The sequence below is a fragment of the Neodiprion fabricii genome, chromosome 6, assembly GCF_021155785.1.
Source record: "Neodiprion fabricii isolate iyNeoFabr1 chromosome 6, iyNeoFabr1.1, whole genome shotgun sequence".
Lineage (NCBI taxonomy): Eukaryota > Metazoa > Arthropoda > Insecta > Hymenoptera > Diprionidae > Neodiprion > Neodiprion fabricii.
This window is the reverse complement of record NC_060244.1, coordinates 19,637,901-19,660,280: the sequence shown is the minus strand read 5'-3', so window position 1 is coordinate 19,660,280 and position 22,380 is coordinate 19,637,901. Positions and strand designations below refer to the sequence as shown.

The 22,380-nt window shown below is 38.6% G+C and overlaps 5 protein-coding genes across 12 annotated transcripts; 2 read left to right on the top strand and 3 right to left on the bottom strand.

The window, feature by feature from the left end:
- The first annotated feature begins 31 nt into the window (after positions 1 to 31).
- On the top strand, positions 32 to 738 carry LOC124185754 (39S ribosomal protein L34, mitochondrial). Its single transcript, XM_046576830.1, has 2 exons — positions 32 to 222; positions 368 to 738. The coding sequence occupies exons 1-2, from the start codon at positions 182 to 184 to the stop codon at positions 636 to 638; spliced, it is 312 nt and encodes a 103-aa protein (XP_046432786.1). The 5' UTR covers positions 32 to 181; the 3' UTR covers positions 639 to 738.
- On the bottom strand, positions 722 to 2,790 carry LOC124185750 (mitochondrial mRNA pseudouridine synthase RPUSD3-like). The gene is made up of 4 exons (XM_046576821.1): positions 2,389 to 2,790; positions 2,084 to 2,273; positions 1,757 to 1,955; positions 722 to 1,623 (listed from the first exon to the last, which is right to left on the bottom strand). The coding sequence occupies exons 1-4, from the start codon at positions 2,648 to 2,650 to the stop codon at positions 1,105 to 1,107; spliced, it is 1,170 nt and encodes a 389-aa protein (XP_046432777.1). The 5' UTR covers positions 2,651 to 2,790; the 3' UTR covers positions 722 to 1,104.
- Positions 2,791 to 2,889: 99 nt separating this feature from the next.
- On the top strand, positions 2,890 to 6,560 carry LOC124185747. Its single transcript, XM_046576818.1, has 12 exons — positions 2,890 to 3,085; positions 3,178 to 3,477; positions 3,566 to 3,667; positions 3,758 to 3,891; positions 4,037 to 4,127; positions 4,205 to 4,327; positions 4,535 to 4,733; positions 4,874 to 5,009; positions 5,095 to 5,318; positions 5,500 to 5,765; positions 5,856 to 6,029; positions 6,118 to 6,560. Exons 2-12 carry the CDS (start codon positions 3,234 to 3,236, stop codon positions 6,558 to 6,560), a joined length of 2,136 nt encoding a protein of 711 aa, XP_046432774.1. The 5' UTR covers positions 2,890 to 3,085; positions 3,178 to 3,233.
- Positions 6,561 to 6,578: 18 nt separating this feature from the next.
- On the bottom strand, positions 6,579 to 9,723 carry LOC124185749 (mitochondrial import inner membrane translocase subunit TIM50-C-like). Its single transcript, XM_046576820.1, has 8 exons — positions 9,449 to 9,723; positions 8,570 to 8,922; positions 8,371 to 8,490; positions 8,038 to 8,145; positions 7,827 to 7,958; positions 7,512 to 7,635; positions 7,275 to 7,378; positions 6,579 to 7,159 (listed from the first exon to the last, which is right to left on the bottom strand). Exons 1-8 carry the CDS (start codon positions 9,588 to 9,590, stop codon positions 7,067 to 7,069), a joined length of 1,176 nt encoding a protein of 391 aa, XP_046432776.1. The 5' UTR covers positions 9,591 to 9,723; the 3' UTR covers positions 6,579 to 7,066.
- Positions 9,724 to 10,173: 450 nt separating this feature from the next.
- LOC124185746 lies at positions 10,174 to 16,010 on the bottom strand. 8 transcript variants are annotated; one of them, XM_046576815.1, is made up of 7 exons: positions 15,926 to 16,010; positions 14,088 to 14,317; positions 13,645 to 13,869; positions 13,054 to 13,228; positions 11,787 to 12,946; positions 11,109 to 11,665; positions 10,174 to 11,029 (listed from the first exon to the last, which is right to left on the bottom strand). In XM_046576815.1, exons 2-7 carry the CDS (start codon positions 14,253 to 14,255, stop codon positions 10,726 to 10,728), a joined length of 2,589 nt encoding a protein of 862 aa, XP_046432771.1. In that variant the 5' UTR covers positions 14,256 to 14,317; positions 15,926 to 16,010; the 3' UTR covers positions 10,174 to 10,725. The 8 variants fall into 8 exon arrangements, with proteins under 8 accessions (XP_046432771.1, XP_046432769.1, XP_046432766.1 ...); XM_046576813.1 differs by lacking the exon at positions 15,926 to 16,010 and adding an exon at positions 15,364 to 15,482; XM_046576810.1 differs by lacking the exon at positions 15,926 to 16,010 and adding an exon at positions 14,958 to 15,310.
- Positions 16,011 to 22,380: the final 6,370 nt, after the last annotated feature.

Here is a 22,380-nt window from a genome sequence, read left to right as displayed (position 1 = left end):
CGTTGCGTCGAGTGTCTTTTTGGCGCTGACGGCATGGCGCTGCCGTGTCAAGTTTTCGTCGCCTTAATTTGACGCCCGTGATAATCCAGCCTAAAGAAACCTTACCGCAAGCCAGCTGATACAGCTTGAAAATTAAGTAACATTTCGATTCTGTTTCAGTGTTGTGTGATAGCCGTAACAAATGTTCGGAACATTGGTATCAATGCTCTTCAATGCCACCAGGTGAGCAGTGTGGGTTTATGTTACTCTTTGTGAAAATAAATAAAACCTATTTTTTTTAGGTTAGTAAATAACTGCACTTATAGCGTAGAATCACGATGTAAGATATTACATAGTGTGTATTAACAGCATATCTTTTACATCTCAGGCAAATTGCTCCTTCATTCATTGGAAAACAACTCCATTCGACATCTTTGAAAGGGATTACAAACGGATTATGTGTATCGAGTGTCAATGCTACGGCAGGAGGAACCTGGGCCTTAATTCCTGTTAGGAACAAGATCCGCTGGCACTTCCCAAAGGCTAGAGAAACTATTCGAATTGTAAGACATGGCTGGAATACAAGAATGTCTACACCAAATGGGCGGAGAATTTTAATGCGAAGGATACTTAAAGGGAGACATGTCCTTAGTCACTGAATAAAACAAACAATTGATTATTAGATGGTATCATAATTATCACTGTAAAAATTTAGTCCTTGCAATAAATAAATGTTCGACGCTTCACAGGTGTGACCAATTTTATGTATATTTTCTACCATTGATGTCTATTTACAATAAAGACTGCATATAATCGGCAAATTAAATTACCTGCATTTCGTGAATTTAATCACAATTAATTGTACCATGGGTATAATTCTGTATCAATTCTGAACACTGTCCTCATACGTATAAACTAAGAGTAATAACTACATTACTCAATAAATTCGATGTATTAGTGCAGACGTCCTACTGGAAAATTTCTTATTACTTTGTAATAAAGATGCAAAGTTGTCTGCGAACGTACTTCTCAAGTTCAATACCATGAAATTGCAATTGCACTGTCAAAAAAAAATTTGAAAAACAGTCTAAAACATTGATACAACCCTATTTAACACATGGACTTTTATTGTGAGACAGCAACAGACATTTCATTATGAACTTCCTCATTTCCAGTTGGAATTTTGAATTGGAGCTGGTCACAAGTCCATTGAAAACTATGCGGCAATGGAGCCACAAGCTTCAGATCTTGCCCACGAGATGGAAATGACATTAATGTAATTTCTCTCAAGTGAATGTGCGCAGGTATTATGACTGCTTGCGACTGTTGCAAATTCAACTTTTTTAAGAGCTCTGGCTGTAGTATCGGTATTTGCCTTGACGCATCAACAAAAGGACTTATATGCATATACGATCCCATTAATTTTTTCACCCGAGAACCATGAATGTTATCGCCTAAAATGGGGCTGACCAAAACAGTCGAAGCAAACACCCTTATGGCGTGCCATTTTGTCGTAAAACATTGAATTTCCATTAGGGCAGACAAGTTCCCATCCGAAGTTGAAATTGTGCGATAAAAAACATCAAACGTTTTCACTTCTCTTCTCTTCACTTCATTTTCTCCCCATTTGGTCACAATAATTGGCTGAAAATTAGAACAATGGATTCGGTATCAGTAGTGAATGGCTAATGGGATCACAGGTATCTGAACAATAAAATTGTCTTTAGTAATGATAACAAGATTAAAGCTTAATCAGATAATTTTATGAGATGTCTACCTGCTTGTAAGTTTTACACGGGCTCTCTTTCTTTCTTATGGCAAGATTTAATTCCCCACTATTGCTTCTAGGTAGCTTAGTCGTGACAACCCAATAACTTCGTGCAAATGTTTTAGCACATTGGGCACGAGATAAAGCCTTCTTTATTGCATAAGCCTTTTTTTCATCGCTTGCTAGGATTGAAATGCCACTAATATATCTGGAAAGAATAGAAATTTTACTGCTTGGCAAAATCAATTACACATGGGTTTTTTCAAAAAGTATAAACTGTGATACTAGATCTATGAGTTATCTTAGGGAAGTTGAGAAATTATTCTCTGCAACTACCTTTCAGGAGATTTGACAATACTAAGCGATGGATATCCAAGGTCTCGAGATATTTTCGGAAGAACATCTAACAACGTATAGTTGACAGAATTGGATATGCCAGCCATAGGCTTCCATTTTGTCCCTTCACTTGTTATTTCTCGCGAAAAGTTGGAAATGCCGTACGGTTTGTTAAGAACAACCACACCATCTAGCACCAAATAGAATAATAAAAATAATGTGGAATTCACATACTTACAGTATCTCGAGAGATTATATAAGTGAAATTTTTTTTTTTTTATTATAACAAACACGGGAAACGTTACCTTTGTTGTAAATAACATTGTCAATCAAGTCTTGGGAAAAGTGTTCGATTGATTTCCAAGGGTGAATTTTTTTATACGGATGTAAGGGTTTCCTGTCTCGTTCGACCTTTTCTTGGTCATTCGTTTTTTGGGAACCTGCCTTTCGATTTTTTGATTGTTTATCTAGGTTAGGAGCCGTCACAAATGATAACCTATTTGTGTGATTCACTTCGTAAATTTTCAATAACGTACGCTGAACGAATTGTTGCAAAGTACCCTTCATCGTAAACTTCGGGTATGGTATCTATCAACAGTACTAAAACTCTCGCATCTTTATCCAATATTACCTTTAACAAAAATTACTCCAAAAATTGAAATGCACCTACTCAACAACACGGATTCGGCGAAGCACGTGTGTGTCATCCGGTCGGGTCCGTGTTTGTTTTTCGATGAAATTTCCGACGTTATAAACTATTCCAAAAACATCGCAAATTCCTGAAGCACGTTGACTGAGGATCTCAGTCAAAGCTGTATGTAAGACCACGCTATGATCCCACGTGCGTCCCGCGTCTTCATTCATTCGTACAGGCGTTGGTACAGAAAATGAAATATACGAACTGGCGATGTTCTTTATCGAATTTACCGCATTAACGTGATAAAAATGTCTTCAACAACTTTAAAACCATCCGCGAATATCTAAAATTATAAAGAAAAGCAGGTTAGTTTTCCAGTATTTTCACCTTTAGTTTCTGATTTTAAACACTCACACCACACTCCAGTTTTAACGTATTCTTTGTAAATTTATTCTAGCAAAATTGTTGAAGGATTGTATTTACACTAGCTTATGGTATGTTTGAATCGTTATAATGTTTCAACAAAACGGTAAGGCACCAACTTTGTTGAGCCGTGCAATAAATAACCTGCAAGGCAAATTGAAAAACAGCTTTCTCAATGGTCATCCACATCACATAGTTCCTGGTTATAATTTAAGTAAAAATCCTGACGTTGAGAATTATGACGAGGATCATCTTATGAATATGTTTCAAGAGTTTCCCTACGATGCAAATTTACCAAAGCCTCTATTACCCCCGGCAAGACTGCCTCAGTGTGGTGAGTTCTTCTGCAGTTTAGTTTGTCGCCTTTACCCAAAAATTCCCTGAAAGTTGTCGTCTTCTTAACTTTAGAACAATTTTCCTAGTTCTTAGAAACAGTGATCCAGCGTTGCAGCTTCTTAAAATTAAATCTGAAATCAAGGACAATGTCAATCAAATAATCAAGTATCATGAAACACATAGAAAAGGTATGTTATTAGATTTTAATACTGAGAAAAACAGTGCAAATTAATTTTACCAAAATTTAAAAACATTCATTTAATCTCGATTTTTTTCAGATCTGAAAGTTTGCCACAAGACAAATCTAAAGTGGACAAAAATAGGAAAAGATACAGTAGAATCATCGGTGCCAAGATATGTCGCTAAGTTGGCTGAAATAATGGAGTGTGATCCAGATCCTGAATTTGAAGGGGTAAAAAATTGTCTAAAGAAACAGAAAATTTCTTTCATTAGATTTTACAATTTTTACACTAATAAATTTGTTTAGTACAGTTGAAATGAGTTTTTGGTTGAAGCTGGATTTACTTGTTGTTGAGAACATATATTAACTGTTGCAGGAATATAACTGGTATTATACAGGTGGATCTTTAGACAACTTGTGTGTCTTTGATAGAAATATATTGCTCTTTCCATATGCCAATGAATTAGGTATGGAAGTAATTAATATTTGATCGATAATTGTACCATTGTAAGGTCCAAGGATTGAGTAAAAATTGCCATTGCAGTTGCTGCACCATTAATTGAGAAACCAAATTCATCGTGGAAGCCAAATTTAAGAATAGCAGGAAAATGTGACCTCAGAAGTACCTTGTATGAAGTAAAGCATGTCGTTACTGCAGGGCGTTGTTGTGAGTGATACGTTGATAATCTAATATTTCAACTAAAAAGCTATTTTTCGCATGGAAGTTCAAGTTAATGTAATGTACACAACAATTTTGATCTGTAGAGTATCAATTGCCAAACCAAACACGTTTTAAAAGAAAAATTCATAACAGAATTTATAATAAAGATTCTGTCTAATGAGTAACTTTTTCTTGGTAAAAATTGTATTTCAGGTAGGATTCTCGGCAGGCAAAAGTACTCTTGTAGCTTCTATTCCCTGAGGGATGATCAGGAAAAATTGGAACTGAATGAAATTCACCAGGAGCTATCAGAGTTGCCATACATCAGTGCGGACTTAAATCTGATTGAGTCTAATAAATATTGTGTAGTGAATAGTTCCCGATCTGTGGAATTCAAAGATTTGAGTAAAACGTAATTTCTTTTGTTTCTCATAAACAAAGCTGGTTCTGAACAATTGTCTCCTCAACTTATGAAATGATGATTGAGCAACAGCTTTTTAGTTTAATTTACCAATCATCAATGATAATAATTTTCCTTTATGTATTCAACAGGAAGTGTTTGAGCTGCACAACAATGCCGAAACATGGAACATTGCCAGATAATTGGATGAGTATAAAATTCAATAAATCAGATCTAAATTTGATAACATTTGTTGACAGGTGTTGTCTATATTATATTGATTTACGGGTAAGATTTACAAATGACCTTGCTGTCCTTTGTCATATATTCTTCGCTGTTCTCAAATATTACGTAAACTTCATGGTTTCGACAGATTCCGTTGGATGGGCCTACTTTGACTTTGTGTCCGAAGCATAACTTGGAAATATGTGAGATGATTTCTGTGAATTCTGCAAGCAAACAGAATTCGTTTCATCAATACTTGGGAACATATCACAGCTTGTTGTTGTGCGACAGTCGATTTGGAAATTCAAGTGTTGTACAGAAATGGACTCACCAGTTTAAAAGTCCTCCAGTTTTTTCTTCGATTATAGAAAGGTACGTATATTGGGTTACAAGATCACATACTAAAATATAAAACTATTACTCTACAAATATGCTTTACCCACCACACTTAAGCTATTATGAATTGGAAAACTATTTTGACATCCAACTTCCGGTGGTTAACATTATTTTTAAATAACTAATATGAATACGTAATGATATCATCTATTGACAGAAATGGTGAAGAGATTATCACTTTATCTAGCCAGTTGGCTGGGGAAAATTCAATAATTATTAACAATTGGACAAGCGACACAAAAATGCATTCATATGCTTTGCCATACATGCCGCCAAGTACGTCAGAAACTTTGAAAGCATGCCAAGACATAGGAAAATGTCTAGAACCGAACCTGAGAAATAGATTAGAACTTTGCAATGCTGGTACTGTGTTGAATCTAAACGATAGAAATGATGTGACTCTGTTCACTCAGAATTCAATAGGTACAATAAGTTTCGTGTAACCGCATACTAGTAACTTTTGTGAATTCAACAAAAGAAATTTAATAATTTTATATGGCTCAAATTATATAGGTGATATATTTTACCAGTGCATAACGCACGAGAAGATTTCAGGAAATGATTCAGACGTGAATACAAATTCTCTACTGGCATTAGAGGCTTGGGAAGAAGCATGTTTAGCACAGAGTAAAACTGTGAAGCCCTTAGTAATCTCAGAAAAAGCAAGTATGGAACATATATTCAATGGTGAGTTGGAAAAATGATTAAATCGAAATTTATTATTGCAAGCAAGATTGAATCAGTTACTTCAATTTCTAATGATATCTTTCACCAGAAATGAGGAATAAAAATCGTCGCTTGGAACAGAAGGAACCAAAAGTACGATGTCATGAACCGAAGTGGTTTCAGTCAGTGGAGGAATTAAATTCTTACGTTGACATTTTCGCCCCAGAACTTTTAGCGATGTGGGACATACGACAGGATTCTGCCCCCTTGACTGTAACTCCGCACCAAAAAGTGTTGAGTTGGTTGGAAAAGAAAACTCCCTCTCAAAGTACGACACAGTCACAAAATCTAACACAGTCCCAAGAAGACACATCGATAATAAACGAATCAAACGAAATTCTTTCTCAAGAATTGATTAGCGTATCTCAAAATGTACCACCCCAGTATACTCTTGATAACACTCAGAATGAGCAATCCTGTTATGATGTACCCAAATCAAAAAAATCTCGGAAAAAATTGGCTACAAAGAAAAACTACATTGCTGGTTTTTAATGAGTACCTATGTTCGAGTCGGAGAATCGGAATTTCTTTTTTTATTCTTAAAATCGAAGCATAAGTGATAGTCCATGGCGATGAAATGTTAACATTTTTATTAATATTTTTAGAACTGTTAGTTCCAGTGATCCATATATCATAATTTGCATGGAGATAAAACAGTGAGAAATAATTAATAGGAAACTGGTAACTTCGAAGGCCTGAATTAATTCTGGTAAATGTTACAGCATAGGTTAAGTCAAAAAATAAATTTTTGAAATGGTTTACAATTACTGTATATTCTTATTTACAAAATATGTTGTATTAAGTAATACAACAGGTTAAATAAATTATTCAACTTATGATTGGATATCAATAAGTAACTGTGAGTTTTCATTATAGCATTTTCAAACTGGTTTTCTGATCCAGAAAGTCACGGGCGATAATGAAATGTGATTTATGCGTACTCGTTCTGACAGTAAATGCAAAAAATATTGCACTTTTCCACCTTTTACGTTCAATCGTTAACGATTCCGTAAAAATGATGGTTTCCATTTTGACATCAGCACTTTATTGTCGTCCTTCAATGACTTGTGTTCATCCTCCTCCATTTGTAGCTAAAGAAAAGTAAATCGTTCGTTCAATCTATCGTAAATTTATTGCTGTAGACTGTGTTTTTAAATAATCATAAAAATCAATTTGATTATTTTTATATAAATAGTGACTACTTACCAAAAGTTTTCGTTGGTTCTCTCTGAAAGCTTCTAATGGATTGTCAAATTGTTTGTAGTAATTAAGAACATCCCTCACATCTTCTACATTTGTTGCTGATATCACTGTAAAAAGGTGAATTTTGCGTTACAGCATTTCAACTTTCTGATTTGCAGATAACTCATTTTCGTGTAAGCTATCTCGAAATATCGTTAAGTGATCTAGCATTCATTTAATAAATTTCTAATTTAAACATACTTTTGAGGAATGCAGCTAAGTCATACAAAGTCGTATCATCATCGTTCCCTTTCCACCTTGGAAGCTTCAGTATATTTTCAGGATTGAGTTTCACACTTTCGCTATTCCAATCGACTACGATTACCTAAGAAAATCAAAGCATGTAAATCATAGTTAATAATTAAACGATACAAGATGAAGAAACATAACAGGTACTTGGAATATGCCTCTTTATAGCAACTATTTATTTACTATTATTATTCTAGTTTGGAATCAATTCTTATCCCTGCCAAGTGTTTTTTTGTTCCAATGCTTTACACATTGTATTGAACTCACTTTACTGAGATCCCTGTTAAGTGCAGCCAAATCCTTGACGTGGTGCCCATCCACAAAACGCGTTGCATCTCTCACCAGTCTGTACATAATATATCCTTGCGGGTCTAAAGCATCCAAGATGGGGAAAACAGTCTGAAATTTGTTGAAATTTTGCATACGTAAAGAAATATTTCAGAAAGTAAACGCACAGTATGCTGTATAAAATACTCACCATTCCTTGTTCGGCTGTGTAAATCACAATTTCAAATTGAGGTGGTGCAACAGCCTCCAAAAACTGATCGACTCCTGGACGTTTCTTAAATCTCCAACCAGTTTGGTACTGTTAGAAAATAATGACCAGTTTGTTAGAGTGAAAGTTGTATGAATTATCATCTCATGATGAGTAGTGGTTGTAATTATTGAATTGGAGTATATTCAACGACAAATTAAATGAAACTACATTGTATTTCATGATTCGACTTTTGCATGGTCTACATAGTAGTCACAGAATGTAATTCAGAACTTTATTTACATTGTCATAGTGAATAACGCAGTAAATGCTTACCGTCCAATCAGGGTGAACCAATACATCTGTCAATTCAAGAATCAAGGTATATGGAGGTTGCATATAAGGATATTTCAATGGATCTGGTAGTAACTTCTCTCTACTTGGTTCTTGAACAAGCTGTATGAACAGATTTGATGTTGTTGATTGATTAGAACAGGGGTATTGAATTTAACAAAAAAAAGCCTTGATATCATACTTTTTTGTAGTAGTTTAGTTCCCTACGTAGTCTCTTGTACAACTGTTCGAAGTAAGGTAAATTACTGAATTCATCTTCGATAATGTTTCCTTGTTCGTCAACATTGGGTCTAGCTAATTCATAAATTAAGAAAGAGCCCATCACACCCATCGATACTCCAAAGAATGCAAAGCTATACTTCATCATTTTCCACGAATGTTCTCGCTGCTTTTTATCTTCGGCTTCTTGTTTTTTCTGATCCGCATCTTGACTCGACTCTTCATTTTGACCACCTGTTGCACTCACGGGTTTCAAATTTTGATCAACTGTCGATTGTATGTTTGTAAGACTCCCAGCTATCCCAGGACGGTTTGCTAATGAAACACGAATAAAATAAACCCACTAATGTAACACACTTTGAATACAAGCAAGCTTTTACCTTATCTTTAAATAACTTTAAGAAATTAATTCAATGCTGTGATATTTCTTGATAAACTTTGAAAAAAAAAGTTCACATATTTTGTTTTGCAAGGAAAACATTTAACGTTTGTTTACTGATTGTATTGTACGATTAAAGTTAGCCTCCCTCTCAAGCGGTTCAGAATAAGATGACACTCAGCTGTAAAAAACACTCATTGTATTTGAATTACATTTTTTTGAGTGACGAAAACGTATCCAAAGGCTTAATTCCTCACGTGCTAATTTGCAGAACTTATTTTTGACAGAGTATACGGAAAATAATTGTGATATTAAAATTAGCTTTAATGCAGAGTTGTAGTAATGCAGATTCGCCGATACGAGAACAGTAAATAGAGTTTTCAACGGTTTTTTCTACGGTATTAAATTCGTTTATCAAAGTCTCGCAAGGTTGAGGTTATGTCGTTAGCGCAATGTACTCACGATCGGTGCTGTAATAAAATTTTTGTGCTGACTGAACGACGGATAATTTTCTAATCGGTTGACGGAGCGTTGAATACGTTCCGCACCTGTTGCTATTGTATATTTTACAGAAAACTCGTAATCCTCGAGCCGCGAATGCCATCGCTTATCACGTACCACACTTTGATCGGTTGAATGGTTGAAATATTTTGTGAAGAAATGCCGGGATTTTTCGGGTAAGCACAGTCTACTAACTTATCGGTAGATTCCCAAACTGCCGAAATATCGAAACACACGTGGAAAACCGATGTATTTGCAAATTTCGAAATCACCAGGATGAACATAATTTTGTTTTTCTGTTGGAAAAAAGATGAGTGTTTTCCAATTGGGAAGTAATGAAGTTTCCGAAAGTTTTGTCAGAAATTACAGGAATAATCGACTTTCCGAAGGCTCAGTGGCTACAATTTTCGGAATTCGTAGAAGTTCGCAAAATTATGTAGCCCTTCTTTACTGAAGATTGGATTTTCCAACCAAATTTCATTCAAGCTGATTTAGTGATTTCTCCTGAATTTAAAAGATCATTCACGTTGAAAAATTCCTCCCACTTAACGGTTTGGTGGAATGAATGACCAGAATAGGTGTATTTCCATAATAACTTCTCGATACCATATGAATATTCTTTCGTGCAAGATGATTATTCAATAATAAATTTTTATTTCAAGTTATATTGTATAAATATAGATAATACCATCATCATATCTCTGTGTAGATGCCAAAAGGTAATGCTGAGCATTTTATAAGGTACATTGGCATTTCCATATTATTGAATTAGCGATCATTTAGTTGAGCACTTCTTTAAAAAAAGATTCGATATTGACGAATATTAGTTACTCCGACTAGTGTATCCAATATGCCTAAATTTTGAATGGACAATTGCAGAAATACAAATCAACTTTTTCGTTAAAATAATAATGATTCATTCAGGAATTTCAAAATGAAGGGTCTACCGAAAAACAGTCAAAATTTTTTAAACAATTTATAAATGCATCATTACTAATTTTATCGCACAATTCAACTGAGAAAATATTAACCACCAAGAGAGCTTCTGAAATTTTTTCTTTTCTCTGTATAGACGGTTTTTCTCTAAGTATTTGTTTCCTTACTTATTGTATAATAACAGCCATATGTTTGAACGCTTAGTAGAATAAAATATAGTATAGATTTTAAAGTACAAATTTTTGAACAAGAATTAAAGAATAGGTATTATATGCATTTAGTTTTTTCGTAGACTTCGTAACTCAATGGTGTTTCGTTTGCATTATATTTTTTCGATGAAGCATCTTGACCATCTTTTTTGCCGTGAAACCGGCGCGGCCACCCCAATGCTTTCGATCTCTTGTCTCCTTTGGTTGGACCCAGTAATCGTAAGACTCTTCATCATCTATTCGTTCTTTGGAATTCGATCGACATTTGTCTGGTCCATAACATTTAGAACCAATTTTCGCAAAAACCTTTTCTCGAGCATCTTGACGCGAAGAAGCACGGTCGAAGAACCATTCAGAGCGATGATTACCATCGCGATGCATCTCCCGAGCATGAGATCTGTAAATTTCGAGTTTACACATTTATAGGAATACAAAATACTGGTCGATTTAGAGTAAGTTCTTGTAAATCAAGTTACCTTTGTAGTTGCCAATCGCCTGATAACTGACCACTACTCTTTTGATTGGTGTTTTGCTTTTTTGAATCTTTTTGAATTTTCGTAGGCCTTATCTTCGGAGGCGGCAAAGTTTTTTCGTTATACATAACTTTTTTTAAATCTTCAGTATCATAATTGTTCTGTGTTTTTATCCACTTTTTACCGCGCTTCTTCTTGCGTTTTTTGTTATTATCTTTGTTTTCGTCATTAGATACCACTTTTTTCTTTGATTGAGTTGATGTAGTAGAATCATTGGAACATTTTTCACCCTTTCGACAGATTTTGAGAGACCCGTTCAATGAAGGAATTTTTTCATTGCTTTGTAACAGCTTTTCTTTGTATACCTCTTCTGAAATTTCTTCGCATAATGGAGATTCGTGGAATCCTGGAGCCACATCATGTTGTACAACCGACTGGCGAATGTTAGCATTCCACTGCTCTTTCATGATCTTGACATTCTGTAGTACATTAATATCACTTTCACTTGGGGTGACATCGTGCTTTGTCTCGCGCAAGTTATCCTTTTCTTCGGCGCTCACCTTTGTATACAAAATTGAAAACAACATTCAGAAGGAGAGCAAATTACTTAACGAATCAATTCACACGATTTCCCAAGGTGTAAATTACAAATAAAATGCTCGCAAACCATTAATTTCTTACCTCGCTTGGGAACTTGACACTATGTGGTTTTTCCTCATCCAATTTTCCCTGCTCAGATGGCACAGCATTGCTCGTTGATTTTAAAATGGTCGAATACAACGGTTTTTCTTTTGCATTTGGTACTTCAGGCTTGACCATTTTATCGCAAATAGATTCTAATTCAACCCAAAGGTTTTGACTCATAGGACAAGTTTCTGCTGGCACTAGTATTTCCATCACAGAATTTTTACAGCTTTGCGAATCTCTGCTTGATTTCATAATCTTGGTTCTCTTCTTACCCCGTTTTATGCCATTCTCTAACAGAATTCTCCCGGACTCTTGTTTAGTGTCTTTTCCTTCTAGGCGAACATTTGGTTTTTTTTTCCAAAAATCAATATTTTTATTGTAATTGTAAGTCAAATCTGGCATTGAACTGTCGCTAGAGTAATCTTTTGAAAAATCATTTTCAGTTCCAGAAGACGAGTTTTCGGATAAGCTTGCTATTGCTTTACCTGTAGTCTTCGGGTAAATTTTTCGATTCGATATTCGTTTTTCTTTTGTTTCTATAGAACGTGCATTTGGCTTTAAGGTAACGTTTAATACTCTGTCGCAGCTCTTTAGAAAAGAATTATTTTCTTCTAAGGATTGAGACACCTTTTCATCCAACGATCCAGACGTTTTCAACAAGCACAATCTCTTGTTCAACTTGTGCCTAACTTTGTTTAATTTATGATGAATTTTCATAGTCAATCCATGTATGGTATAAGTTAAATCGGTGAGCAGCGATTCGCAAACATCTCTTATCCTCGTTTCAGCATTTCTCAGAAACTCCATCTGCTTTGGCCTTTCTGTATTACCAAGTTCTTTCACAACAGTGTGTACAATATTTTTAAATTCAATCAAATCAGTAACAATGCTTTGTGTCTTGGATGCGTCTAAACTTATAAAGTCATTCTCTGGGTTGATATCATCAATAACAGAGCACAATGTGTTCAGTGATATTTGTAATTGTTCCAAGATCGTAGTATCTGGATCGAAGATGTAAGTGTCTGAAATTTTAAAATGTTTCTCACGTTGTTGGAAACGTTTTGTTCTTGATTTAGATCCCCGGATGGGTAGTTTTTCTTGTGCTCGTTTCACTTGCGGAATACTGGCTTTTATTTCGTCGAGAACGTTTTTAACTGTAAAAAAAAAAAAATTACAAATAATGCTGTCAGTCACTTAAAAAAACTCTTGTAGTTTGTCACCCATGCATGAGTACAGTTATATTCTATCTGCTCTAGCTTACCTTCGTTTAATTCTTTTATTCGATTAATCAACATGTCACTTTCTGCCTTTATAGTATGAAAATCGATGGCACTCGTAATAGGACACTCGTCATCCATTCTAAGGATGCGGCCTGCACCAAGTCCAATGATAGCTGCCAATGAACAGGCAATTACAAAGTTCAAAATCGTTCCAACCTAAAAAAAACCAGTTTTGAAATATTTTGTTACATAGGCATGTAAATGTGAGGATTTGTGTTATGTGAAATATATTGATGTAAAAGTAGGTATTGTTCTTAATATGGCAATAATAGAGGTTTTGGAAATTTATGGATCAGTGGTGATAAAATTGTAAACAAGCAATTAGCAGCTTGGTAATTGGTTGCATATATTTCTACGAGTATTTAAGGAAAGATTAATCCAGTTTTAGAATGGGATATCAGCACTTTTTCCTGAACTAAATTCCAATATTAAAATTGTTTCGGCGATAGATTATATTGAACTACATCATAATATTTACTGCAGACATTGCTGTGAAAACAAAGATATTCTCTGACGAAATAATATAAAATTCTCTGTTTTACTGTTTAATTAATTTTCAACATAGAAAATACCTGCGGACTTGATTTTTCTCCAGTCTTTTCAAATTTGTTAATCGTACTGCACAAATGGTTTCGGCAACCATTGATTTCTCCAAATTTCTTTGTTGCAATTAACTGATTACAATCGCAATCAGTTATTACCGATATACCATCAGAATCTTCAACTGGTTTGTCATCATCGCTTCTCGTTTCATTATCCACAGCATCGGTATCAGGTGACGAAAGCACTTCTATACTCTGTGTGAGAATAGTTTATTACTTGAAGTCAATTGAAATTTCATTACTGCAATTTAAATATTCCGAATCGAGTACTTTATAAAACGAAGTAAAAGCTATGACAACTTGCAAATCCCTCCTGAAAGCAATATATCACCCTGATAAGTGCTGACATTATTGTAGCTGTGATTATTGTCAGTTCAGAATTACAAAGTCTTGATCTATACAATGAGTCTTACCCCAAAAGTATCATGAGCATCGCTGACAGACATGTCGTTATTACTGCCTTCGTCGGAATCATCTTTCTTTGAACAATTTCCACCAATTATTGTCCAACCGTCGTTGAAAAAATTTTCGATACTTTCAGAGTTCCCAAAATCGTGATAAGTCTGTTCATTGTCAGCCATGATGAATTGTTCTCTTTATGAAGTCTGTGCCGATGTAGCGTAGAGTCGCTTCTTTATGCCATCTGTAATTGGATTATTATTAAAGAAGTTTTAAAACAGCGCAATGAATATTTAATTCTTCAACGTGGCATTAGAATTGTCAAATAATAACTATTGCAATGATTATTATCGTTTAAATACTCAATTTAATATGTGAATAATAAGCTAATTCTCAATAAATTACACTGCAGTAAGGTCGCATTGATTATATCAACAGTTCAAACTGATCGAGGCAAAAGTGTACAATCGTTTCTACAATTGAGAAGTTTATCTGACATGAAAGTGAATAAAACTGTGAAATTGTGTGGCAGTATGACTGGATGTAATTGAAGTTATGAACAAAGAAGCTGAACGTAAATAGCACCGCAGATATATAACGACTGCATGGATGCAAAATACGCATAAGGCGTTATTCAGAAGTAAAATTTTATGAATAAGACTTCTGATACACGTAATTCCCTCCCGTTTCGCGTTCAATGACACTGAAACATTGCAGTCACCTATTGTAAATTGTAAATAATTACTGCAAGCTAGACGACACTTTGGTCGCATAAATGAATACGTCAAATCGTTCAAAGCTTACTAGTAGTTTTTTCGTAAGGTTTCTCGTTCTTGTTCTTGGTATTAATTTACTTGTCAATTTCAGCGAAAGTTTAACATTACTTCGTTGCTGCGAATGGCGTGGCGATGTGCAACTTTTCATCGTTGTATTATTTTGTTTTAGCGTTTCCCCCCTTTGTTTTCTTTATTTTCACTACCCGGGATTGGTGAATTCTATTTGTTTGGCAACAAATGGCACGGCCAGCTGATTGCTAGCGGACAACATTTGACGTGTCAAGGCCGCTCGATGCGCGTACTTTCATCCTTCCTTTGTCAGGCATGTTTATACGAATTAATACAGATATGTACCTATTTTCATTCGAGAGGCAGTTCACTGTCGGAGTGAATCGAATGAAAAGTCATTCATCGTGTATCATACGTATACCAGCGCCATACTTGTAGTACCGATTCGATAATGGATTCCCGCTTAATAGTAAAAAGGAGACCCATCTCTAATGGAGGAGCTTACAAAAAATTTGTCCTCGAAAATTTGTTCTATAGTAGTTTTAGATTTCATTAAGAGCAGCGCCGTTATCGCAATATTCTGAGGTGAGTTGGTAAGAATTGACTATATGTATCACGGTCTTACATACAGGTCCGGAAACTAGTAGGGTAGGGAATGACTCAGATAATGAGGAAAAACCGTGGTTCTCGTCTTCGCCGTCTGCAGTGCTGCCCCCTCGGGGTGAGCCAATCATAAATCAGATCCGAACAGCTGATTTTTCGGAATCAACAATCCTGAATAACACTCAAAAATGAAGAAAGATGCGAATAAAAATGATTGAGATGTTTACTAGCATTCCATGGCGGGCGTGATAATTGTTTTATTTTATCACGGAATCCTCAAATGTTTAAGTCAATAAAATCCATAAGCATCAAGCGAGGGCTCACAACTTTTGAGACAGTTTGAGATCTTGTGGAGATGATCCACCGTTTACACACTTTACACGAGTTATGAACTGTCAAAAACTTCGATGAGCAGGTTATCTTATCGGTATATATCTATATCTATCATACTTAGTCTATCATACCTATACTATCAGCCTAGTCTCCATTCTGTATCCGCTGTATCTTACTCCTAGGGAATTTTCCGTGCTATCAGCAGAGACCTACACATCTCTGCTGCCAGTTTTTGTAACATGGCTGCTGATGGTGGCTTTTGGCATGCTGTTTGTGCGTGGAGTTTCATCACTGGAAAAAAGAACCGTTCTTTTAAAAAACGGATAGTGGCATTGAGTACCTGTTTTCACCGTCGGATAGAGCTAGCGTCTAAATACAATTTTCCTTGGTGATTCCCCGCTTAGAGTCTAGACGCCTTGTAGCTGAGCTATTGAAGTATTCTTGTACAACCGGTGTGTAGATAAAAGCTACGTATGTATAGACATGAAAATTATAACCGAACGTATGTACTGGAATGAGTACGAAGAGGTGAATCACGAAATCAGGAATTCATCACACAATATTATTTTCATTGAATTGAAACACAAAATGATAATAATAATAACTTTTTTCTTATACATCAAAGGATCAAAAATTCACATCAATAGTGCGGTTTTATAATGCACTTGTTAACCAACTTGTTAACCAACTTGACCAGATTTGACTTTAGTAAGGCAAACTATAGTAATGATAATAACTTCATGTCTAGTGTTGGGTGGATCTCAGTTCTCGACACCATGGAAATGGACGGTACAATTGAAGAATTTTTTTTCTGGCACGATATAATATGGAACAATAGCGAATTTTGCACTATGATATACAAAAAGAAACCTGTGTACGGTATTTGTAAGATCTCTCGGTCATAGGATGATTGTATCAACTTCAAATTTATTACAACTGAATGCATGACAATGTTCAGAACTTGTAGCTTATCATATATATCGAGGGTATAAAACTGATTCTGGGAGATACTAACGAAGCGTTCTGGTCCTACCCGAAGGATAAAAATTTAACATCGTCGAAATATATTTATTTAATAATTAAAACTCGTTTCAGGTATAAAATAACAAATTTGATTAAAACAAGATTTACAAGTATTTTTCCATACCGATGGCGAAATTCATCCATTTCTAATCGCTTAATTGTAGGGTTTCGTGAACTAAAAATCATGCAAGCAGTAATTAACGATTGATTCACTTTTCCGACGAAGTAATCAGTAATTTGCAAATATATTGAAGGAAAAATGTATAATCAATTTTCTACATTTATAACATGAGAAATGGTTTATTGATGGTTATGGAGCATCGGAAGAATGATTTGGGCCACCCGTGTAGGAAAGTTTAACACTACTTTGATTTCGAAACAGTTTTTTGATGTCAGATAAAGCTTGATTAGGATATGAGTCGAATTTGGACTATGTTAATTGTTTTCTCTTCGAACTAGTAAATCCACAGGGATTGATACATAAAATTGGATTGAGATGCGAGCTTGAGATTTCAGCTTCAATGGAAAAAAATTACTGAGAAAAATTTTAGTCGATAGGAGCAACAAACTTCCGGAATGACTATCGATGGCCGACCTAATGTAGACATATCAGATGGGGGAATGTTCAGAGGAGGTCTGAGAGTAGTGGGGCGTCGCACACGGTAGTGAGTAGATACTTTTCAGCCATGTGCAAGTACGAAAAGACGTGACAGATGGAGGAACGAGATGAGAAGTATGAGGTGACGGCAAGAGATAAAAGTGACAGTCCGGGATCCTGCCGGACGTGAAAGATATAAATTTGGAAGGACTTACATCATTATTATACTCGTTTCCACGCCACTGCAAGCGGTAGAGTATTCGGCGCGCTTTTTTTACCGTGGTATCCCCAGTAGGCCTAATCCACGAATAAACAACTAAATTTAACACTACTGTTTTTAAAATTATTCTTATGAGAAATATTACTACAGTTTATCTGGGTCCGGCAAGTAACCAGTTTCGGCCACTTCTGCCCCAACACAGACTCTCCCCAGACGTCACGTTCCCGCGACTAGGACATTCAGTGAAAGTCCAAACGTACAACCCGCCGCCACCAGGGTGTCGAGACACCGCAGTGCACCAGCTTCGTCTCACCTCCATAAATACTGCTTGAATCCGGTACCCTGGCCGGGCGTCGGAGCAGGTACGTATAAAGATGAGATATAGGCCTGGGATATGCCTACTGGCGTCACCATGCACAAGTACACGGTGAAACTTAGGGGTCGCCCAGAACGTCGTAACGTCTGGAACGACTCTACGGGTGTACGGCCTGCTTAGAGACGAAAGCGTGGGGCAGGTGCAGTTTTCAACTAGAGATTCTTGCCACCTACGAGATGATCGCAATTTTATTCCGAATAGAAGTCAGCAAGGTATAATACCTGTTTGAAAGGTTCAGTCTCCAATATCGAGGTGTGAGACGTAAAAGGTTCACGCTCTAATTGTGAGTTGCGATCTCAAATTGCGAGAGGTATTCTTCGCTTCTCTGTCAAGGGTGAGCCGATCAGAGGATTCCACTCCTCGGCTAAGGGGGACCTGACCAGGGGTTCACGCAATTTCCGAACTAAACTTGGCGTTTCAATGTGTTTCTAAACTAACGACCACTACCCGTGAGATGTTCGCGCGTCGGCTCCGAGGTGTGGATCTTGAAGGGTTCAGACTCCAATGTCGAGTTGCGATCTCAAAATGCGAGAGGTATTCTTCGCTTCTCTGTCAAGGGTGAGCCGATCAGAGGATTCCACTCCTCGGCTAAGGGGGACCTGACCGGGGTTCGCGCAATTTCCGAACTAAACTTGGCGTTTCAATGTATTTCTAAACTAACGACCACTACCCGTGAGATGTTCGCGCGTCGGTTCCGAGGTGTGGATCTTGAAGGGTTCAGACTCCAATGTCGAGTTGCGATCTCAAAATGGGAGAGGTATTCTTCGCTTCTCTGTCAAGGGTGAGCCGATCAGAGGATTCCACTCCTCGGCTAAGGGGGACCTGACCAGGGGTTCACGCAATTTCCGAACTAAACTTGGCGTTTCAATGTGTTTCTAAACTAACGACCACTACCCGTGAGATGTTCGCGCGTCGGCTCCGAGGTGTGGATCTTGAAGGGTTCAGACTCCAATGTCGAGTTGCGATCTCAAAATGCGAGAGGTATTCTTCGCTTCTCTGTCAAGGGTGAGCCGATCAGAGGATTCCACTCCTCGGCTAAGGGGGACCTGACCAGGGGTTCACGCAATATCTGAACTAAACTTGGCGTTTCAATGTATTTCTAAACTGACGACCACTACCCGTGAGATGTTCGCGCTACAGCTCCGAGGTGTGGATCTTGAAGGGTTCAGACTCCAATGTCGAGTTGCGATCTCAAAATGCGAGAGGTATTCTTCGCTTCTCTGTCAAGGGTGAGCCGATCAGAGGATTCCACTCCTCGGCTAAGGGGGACCTGACCGGGGTTCGCGCAATTTCCGAACTAAACTTGGCGTTTCGATGTATTTCTAAACTAACGACCACTACCCGTGAGATGTTCGCGCGTCGGCTCCGAGGTGTGGATCTTGAAGGGTTCAGACTCCAATGTCGAGTTGCGATCTCAAAATGCGAGAGGTATTCTTCGCTTCTCTGTCAAGGGTGAGCCGATCAGAGGATTCCACTCCTCGGCTAAGGGGGACCTGACCGGGGTTCGCGCAATTTCCGAACTAAACTTGGCGTTTCGATGTATTTCTAAACTAACGACCACTACCCGTGAGATGTTCGCGCGTCGGCTCCGAGGTGTGGATCTTGAAGGGTTCAGACTCCAATGTCGAGTTGCGATCTCAAAATGGGAGAGGTATTCTTCGCTTCTCTGTCAAGGGTGAGCCGATCAGAGGATTCCACTCCTCGGCTAAGGGGGACCTGACCAGGGGTTCACGCAATTTCCGAACTAAACTTGGCGTTTCAATGTGTTTCTAAACTAACGACCACTACCCGTGAGATGTTCGCGCGTCGGCTCCGAGGTGTGGATCTTGAAGGGTTCAGACTCCAATGTCGAGTTGCGATCTCAAAATGCGAGAGGTATTCTTCGCTTCTCTGTCAAGGGTGAGCCGATCAGAGGATTCCACTCCTCGGCTAAGGGGGACCTGACCAGGGGTTCACGCAATATCTGAACTAAACTTGGCGTTTCAATGTATTTCTAAACTGACGACCACTACCCGTGAGATGTTCGCGCTACAGCTCCGAGGTGTGGATCTTGAAGGGTTCAGACTCCAATGTCGAGTTGCGATCTCAAAATGCGAGAGGTATTCTTCGCTTCTCTGTCAAGGGTGAGCCGATCAGAGGATTCCACTCCTCGGCTAAGGGGGACCTAACCGGGGTTCGCGCAATTTCCGAACTAAACTTGGCGTTTCGATGTATTTCTAAACTAACGACCACTACCCGTGAGATGTTCGCGCGTCGGCTCCGAGGTGTGGATCTTGAAGGGTTCAGACTCCAATGTCGAGTTGCGATCTCAAAATGCGAGAGGTATTCTTCGCTTCTCTGTCAAGGGTGAGCCGATCAGAGGATTCCACTCCTCGGCTAAGGGGGACCTGACCAGGGGTTCACGCAATATCTGAACTAAACTTGGCGTTTCAATGTATTTCTAAACTGACGACCACTACCCGTGAGATGTTCGCGCTACAGCTCCGAGGTGTGGATCTTGAAGGGTTCAGACTCCAATGTCGAGTTGCGATCTCAAAATGCGAGAGGTATTCTTCGCTTCTCTGTCAAGGGTGAGCCGATCAGAGGATTCCACTCCTCGGCTAAGGGGGACCTGACCGGGGTTCGCGCAATTTCCGAACTAAACTTGGCGTTTCGATGTATTTCTAAACTAACGACCACTACCCGTGAGATGTTCGCGCGTCGGCTCCGAGGTGTGGATCTTGAAGGGTTCAGACTCCAATGTCGAGTTGCGATCTCAAAATGCGAGAGGTATTCTTCGCTTCTCTGTCAAGGGTGAGCCGATCAGAGGATTCCACTCCTCGGCTAAGGGGGACCTGACCGGGGTTCGCGCAATTTCCGAACTAAACTTGGCGTTTCAATGTATTTCTAAACTAACGACCACTACCCGTGAGATGTTCGCGCGTCGGTTCCGAGGTGTGGATCTTGAAGGGTTCAGACTCCAATGTCGAGTTGCGATCTCAAAATGGGAGAGGTATTCTTCGCTTCTCTGTCAAGGGTGAGCCGATCAGAGGATTCCACTCCTCGGCTAAGGGGGACCTGACCAGGGGTTCACGCAATTTCCGAACTAAACTTGGCGTTTCAATGTGTTTCTAAACTAACGACCACTACCCGTGAGATGTTCGCGCGTCGGCTCCGAGGTGTGGATCTTGAAGGGTTCAGACTCCAATGTCGAGTTGCGATCTCAAAATGCGAGAGGTATTCTTCGCTTCTCTGTCAAGGGTGAGCCGATCAGAGGATTCCACTCCTCGGCTAAGGGGGACCTGACCAGGGGTTCACGCAATATCTGAACTAAACTTGGCGTTTCAATGTATTTCTAAACTGACGACCACTACCCGTGAGATGTTCGCGCTACAGCTCCGAGGTGTGGATCTTGAAGGGTTCAGACTCCAATGTCGAGTTGCGATCTCAAAATGCGAGAGGTATTCTTCGCTTCTCTGTCAAGGGTGAGCCGATCAGAGGATTCCACTCCTCGGCTAAGGGGGACCTGACCGGGGTTCGCGCAATTTCCGAACTAAACTTGGCGTTTCGATGTATTTCTAAACTAACGACCACTACCCGTGAGATGTTCGCGCGTCGGCTCCGAGGTGTGGATCTTGAAGGGTTCAGACTCCAATGTCGAGTTGCGATCTCAAAATGCGAGAGGTATTCTTCGCTTCTCTGTCAAGGGTGAGCCGATCAGAGGATTCCACTCCTCGGCTAAGGGGGACCTGACCGGGGTTCGCGCAATTTCCGAACTAAACTTGGCGTTTCGATGTATTTCTAAACTAACGACCACTACCCGTGAGATGTTCGCGCGTCGGCTCCGAGGTGTGGATCTTGAAGGGTTCAGACTCCAATGTCGAGTTGCGATCTCAAAATGGGAGAGGTATTCTTCGCTTCTCTGTCAAGGGTGAGCCGATCAGAGGATTCCACTCCTCGGCTAAGGGGGACCTGACCAGGGGTTCACGCAATTTCCGAACTAAACTTGGCGTTTCAATGTGTTTCTAAACTAACGACCACTACCCGTGAGATGTTCGCGCGTCGGCTCCGAGGTGTGGATCTTGAAGGGTTCAGACTCCAATGTCGAGTTGCGATCTCAAAATGCGAGAGGTATTCTTCGCTTCTCTGTCAAGGGTGAGCCGATCAGAGGATTCCACTCCTCGGCTAAGGGGGACCTGACCAGGGGTTCACGCAATATCTGAACTAAACTTGGCGTTTCAATGTATTTCTAAACTGACGACCACTACCCGTGAGATGTTCGCGCTACAGCTCCGAGGTGTGGATCTTGAAGGGTTCAGACTCCAATGTCGAGTTGCGATCTCAAAATGCGAGAGGTATTCTTCGCTTCTCTGTCAAGGGTGAGCCGATC

Excerpts from the sequence above, each read along its gene's own strand:
- LOC124185754 (XM_046576830.1), top strand. The coding sequence starts at position 182 with ATGTTCGGAACATTGGTATCAATGCTCTTCAATGCCACCAG. Across the intron at positions 223-367 it reads ATGCTCTTCAATGCCACCAG|GCAAATTGCTCCTTCATTCA; the intron begins GTGAGCAGTGTG and ends TTTACATCTCAG.
- LOC124185750 (XM_046576821.1), bottom strand. The coding sequence starts at position 2,650 with ATGAAGGGTACTTTGCAACAATTCGTTCAGCGTACGTTATTGAAAATT. Across the intron at positions 1,956-2,083 it reads ATTGTCAAATCTCCTGAAAG|ATATATTAGTGGCATTTCAA; the intron begins GTAGTTGCAGAG and ends TATTCTTTCCAG. Across the intron at positions 1,624-1,756 it reads CGTGTAAAACTTACAAGCAG|CCAATTATTGTGACCAAATG; the intron begins GTAGACATCTCA and ends TCTAATTTTCAG.
- LOC124185747 (XM_046576818.1), top strand. The coding sequence starts at position 3,234 with ATGTTTCAACAAAACGGTAAGGCACCAACTTTGTTGAGCCGTGCAATA. Across the intron at positions 4,128-4,204 it reads TCCATATGCCAATGAATTAG|TTGCTGCACCATTAATTGAG; the intron begins GTATGGAAGTAA and ends TTGCCATTGCAG. Across the intron at positions 5,319-5,499 it reads TTTTCTTCGATTATAGAAAG|AAATGGTGAAGAGATTATCA; the intron begins GTACGTATATTG and ends ATCTATTGACAG.
- LOC124185749 (XM_046576820.1), bottom strand. The coding sequence starts at position 9,590 with ATGGCATTCGCGGCTCGAGGATTACGAGTTTTCTGTAAAATATACAAT. Across the intron at positions 8,923-9,448 it reads ATTTTATTACAGCACCGATC|CAAACCGTCCTGGGATAGCT; the intron begins GTGAGTACATTG and ends GTGTTTCATTAG. Across the intron at positions 8,146-8,370 it reads TGGTTCACCCTGATTGGACG|TACCAAACTGGTTGGAGATT; the intron begins GTAAGCATTTAC and ends ATTTTCTAACAG.
- LOC124185746 (XM_046576815.1), bottom strand. The coding sequence starts at position 14,255 with ATGGCTGACAATGAACAGACTTATCACGATTTTGGGAACTCTGAAAGT. Across the intron at positions 13,229-13,644 it reads GAGAAAAATCAAGTCCGCAG|GTTGGAACGATTTTGAACTT; the intron begins GTATTTTCTATG and ends GGTTTTTTTTAG. Across the intron at positions 11,030-11,108 it reads GGCGATTGGCAACTACAAAG|ATCTCATGCTCGGGAGATGC; the intron begins GTAACTTGATTT and ends CGAAATTTACAG.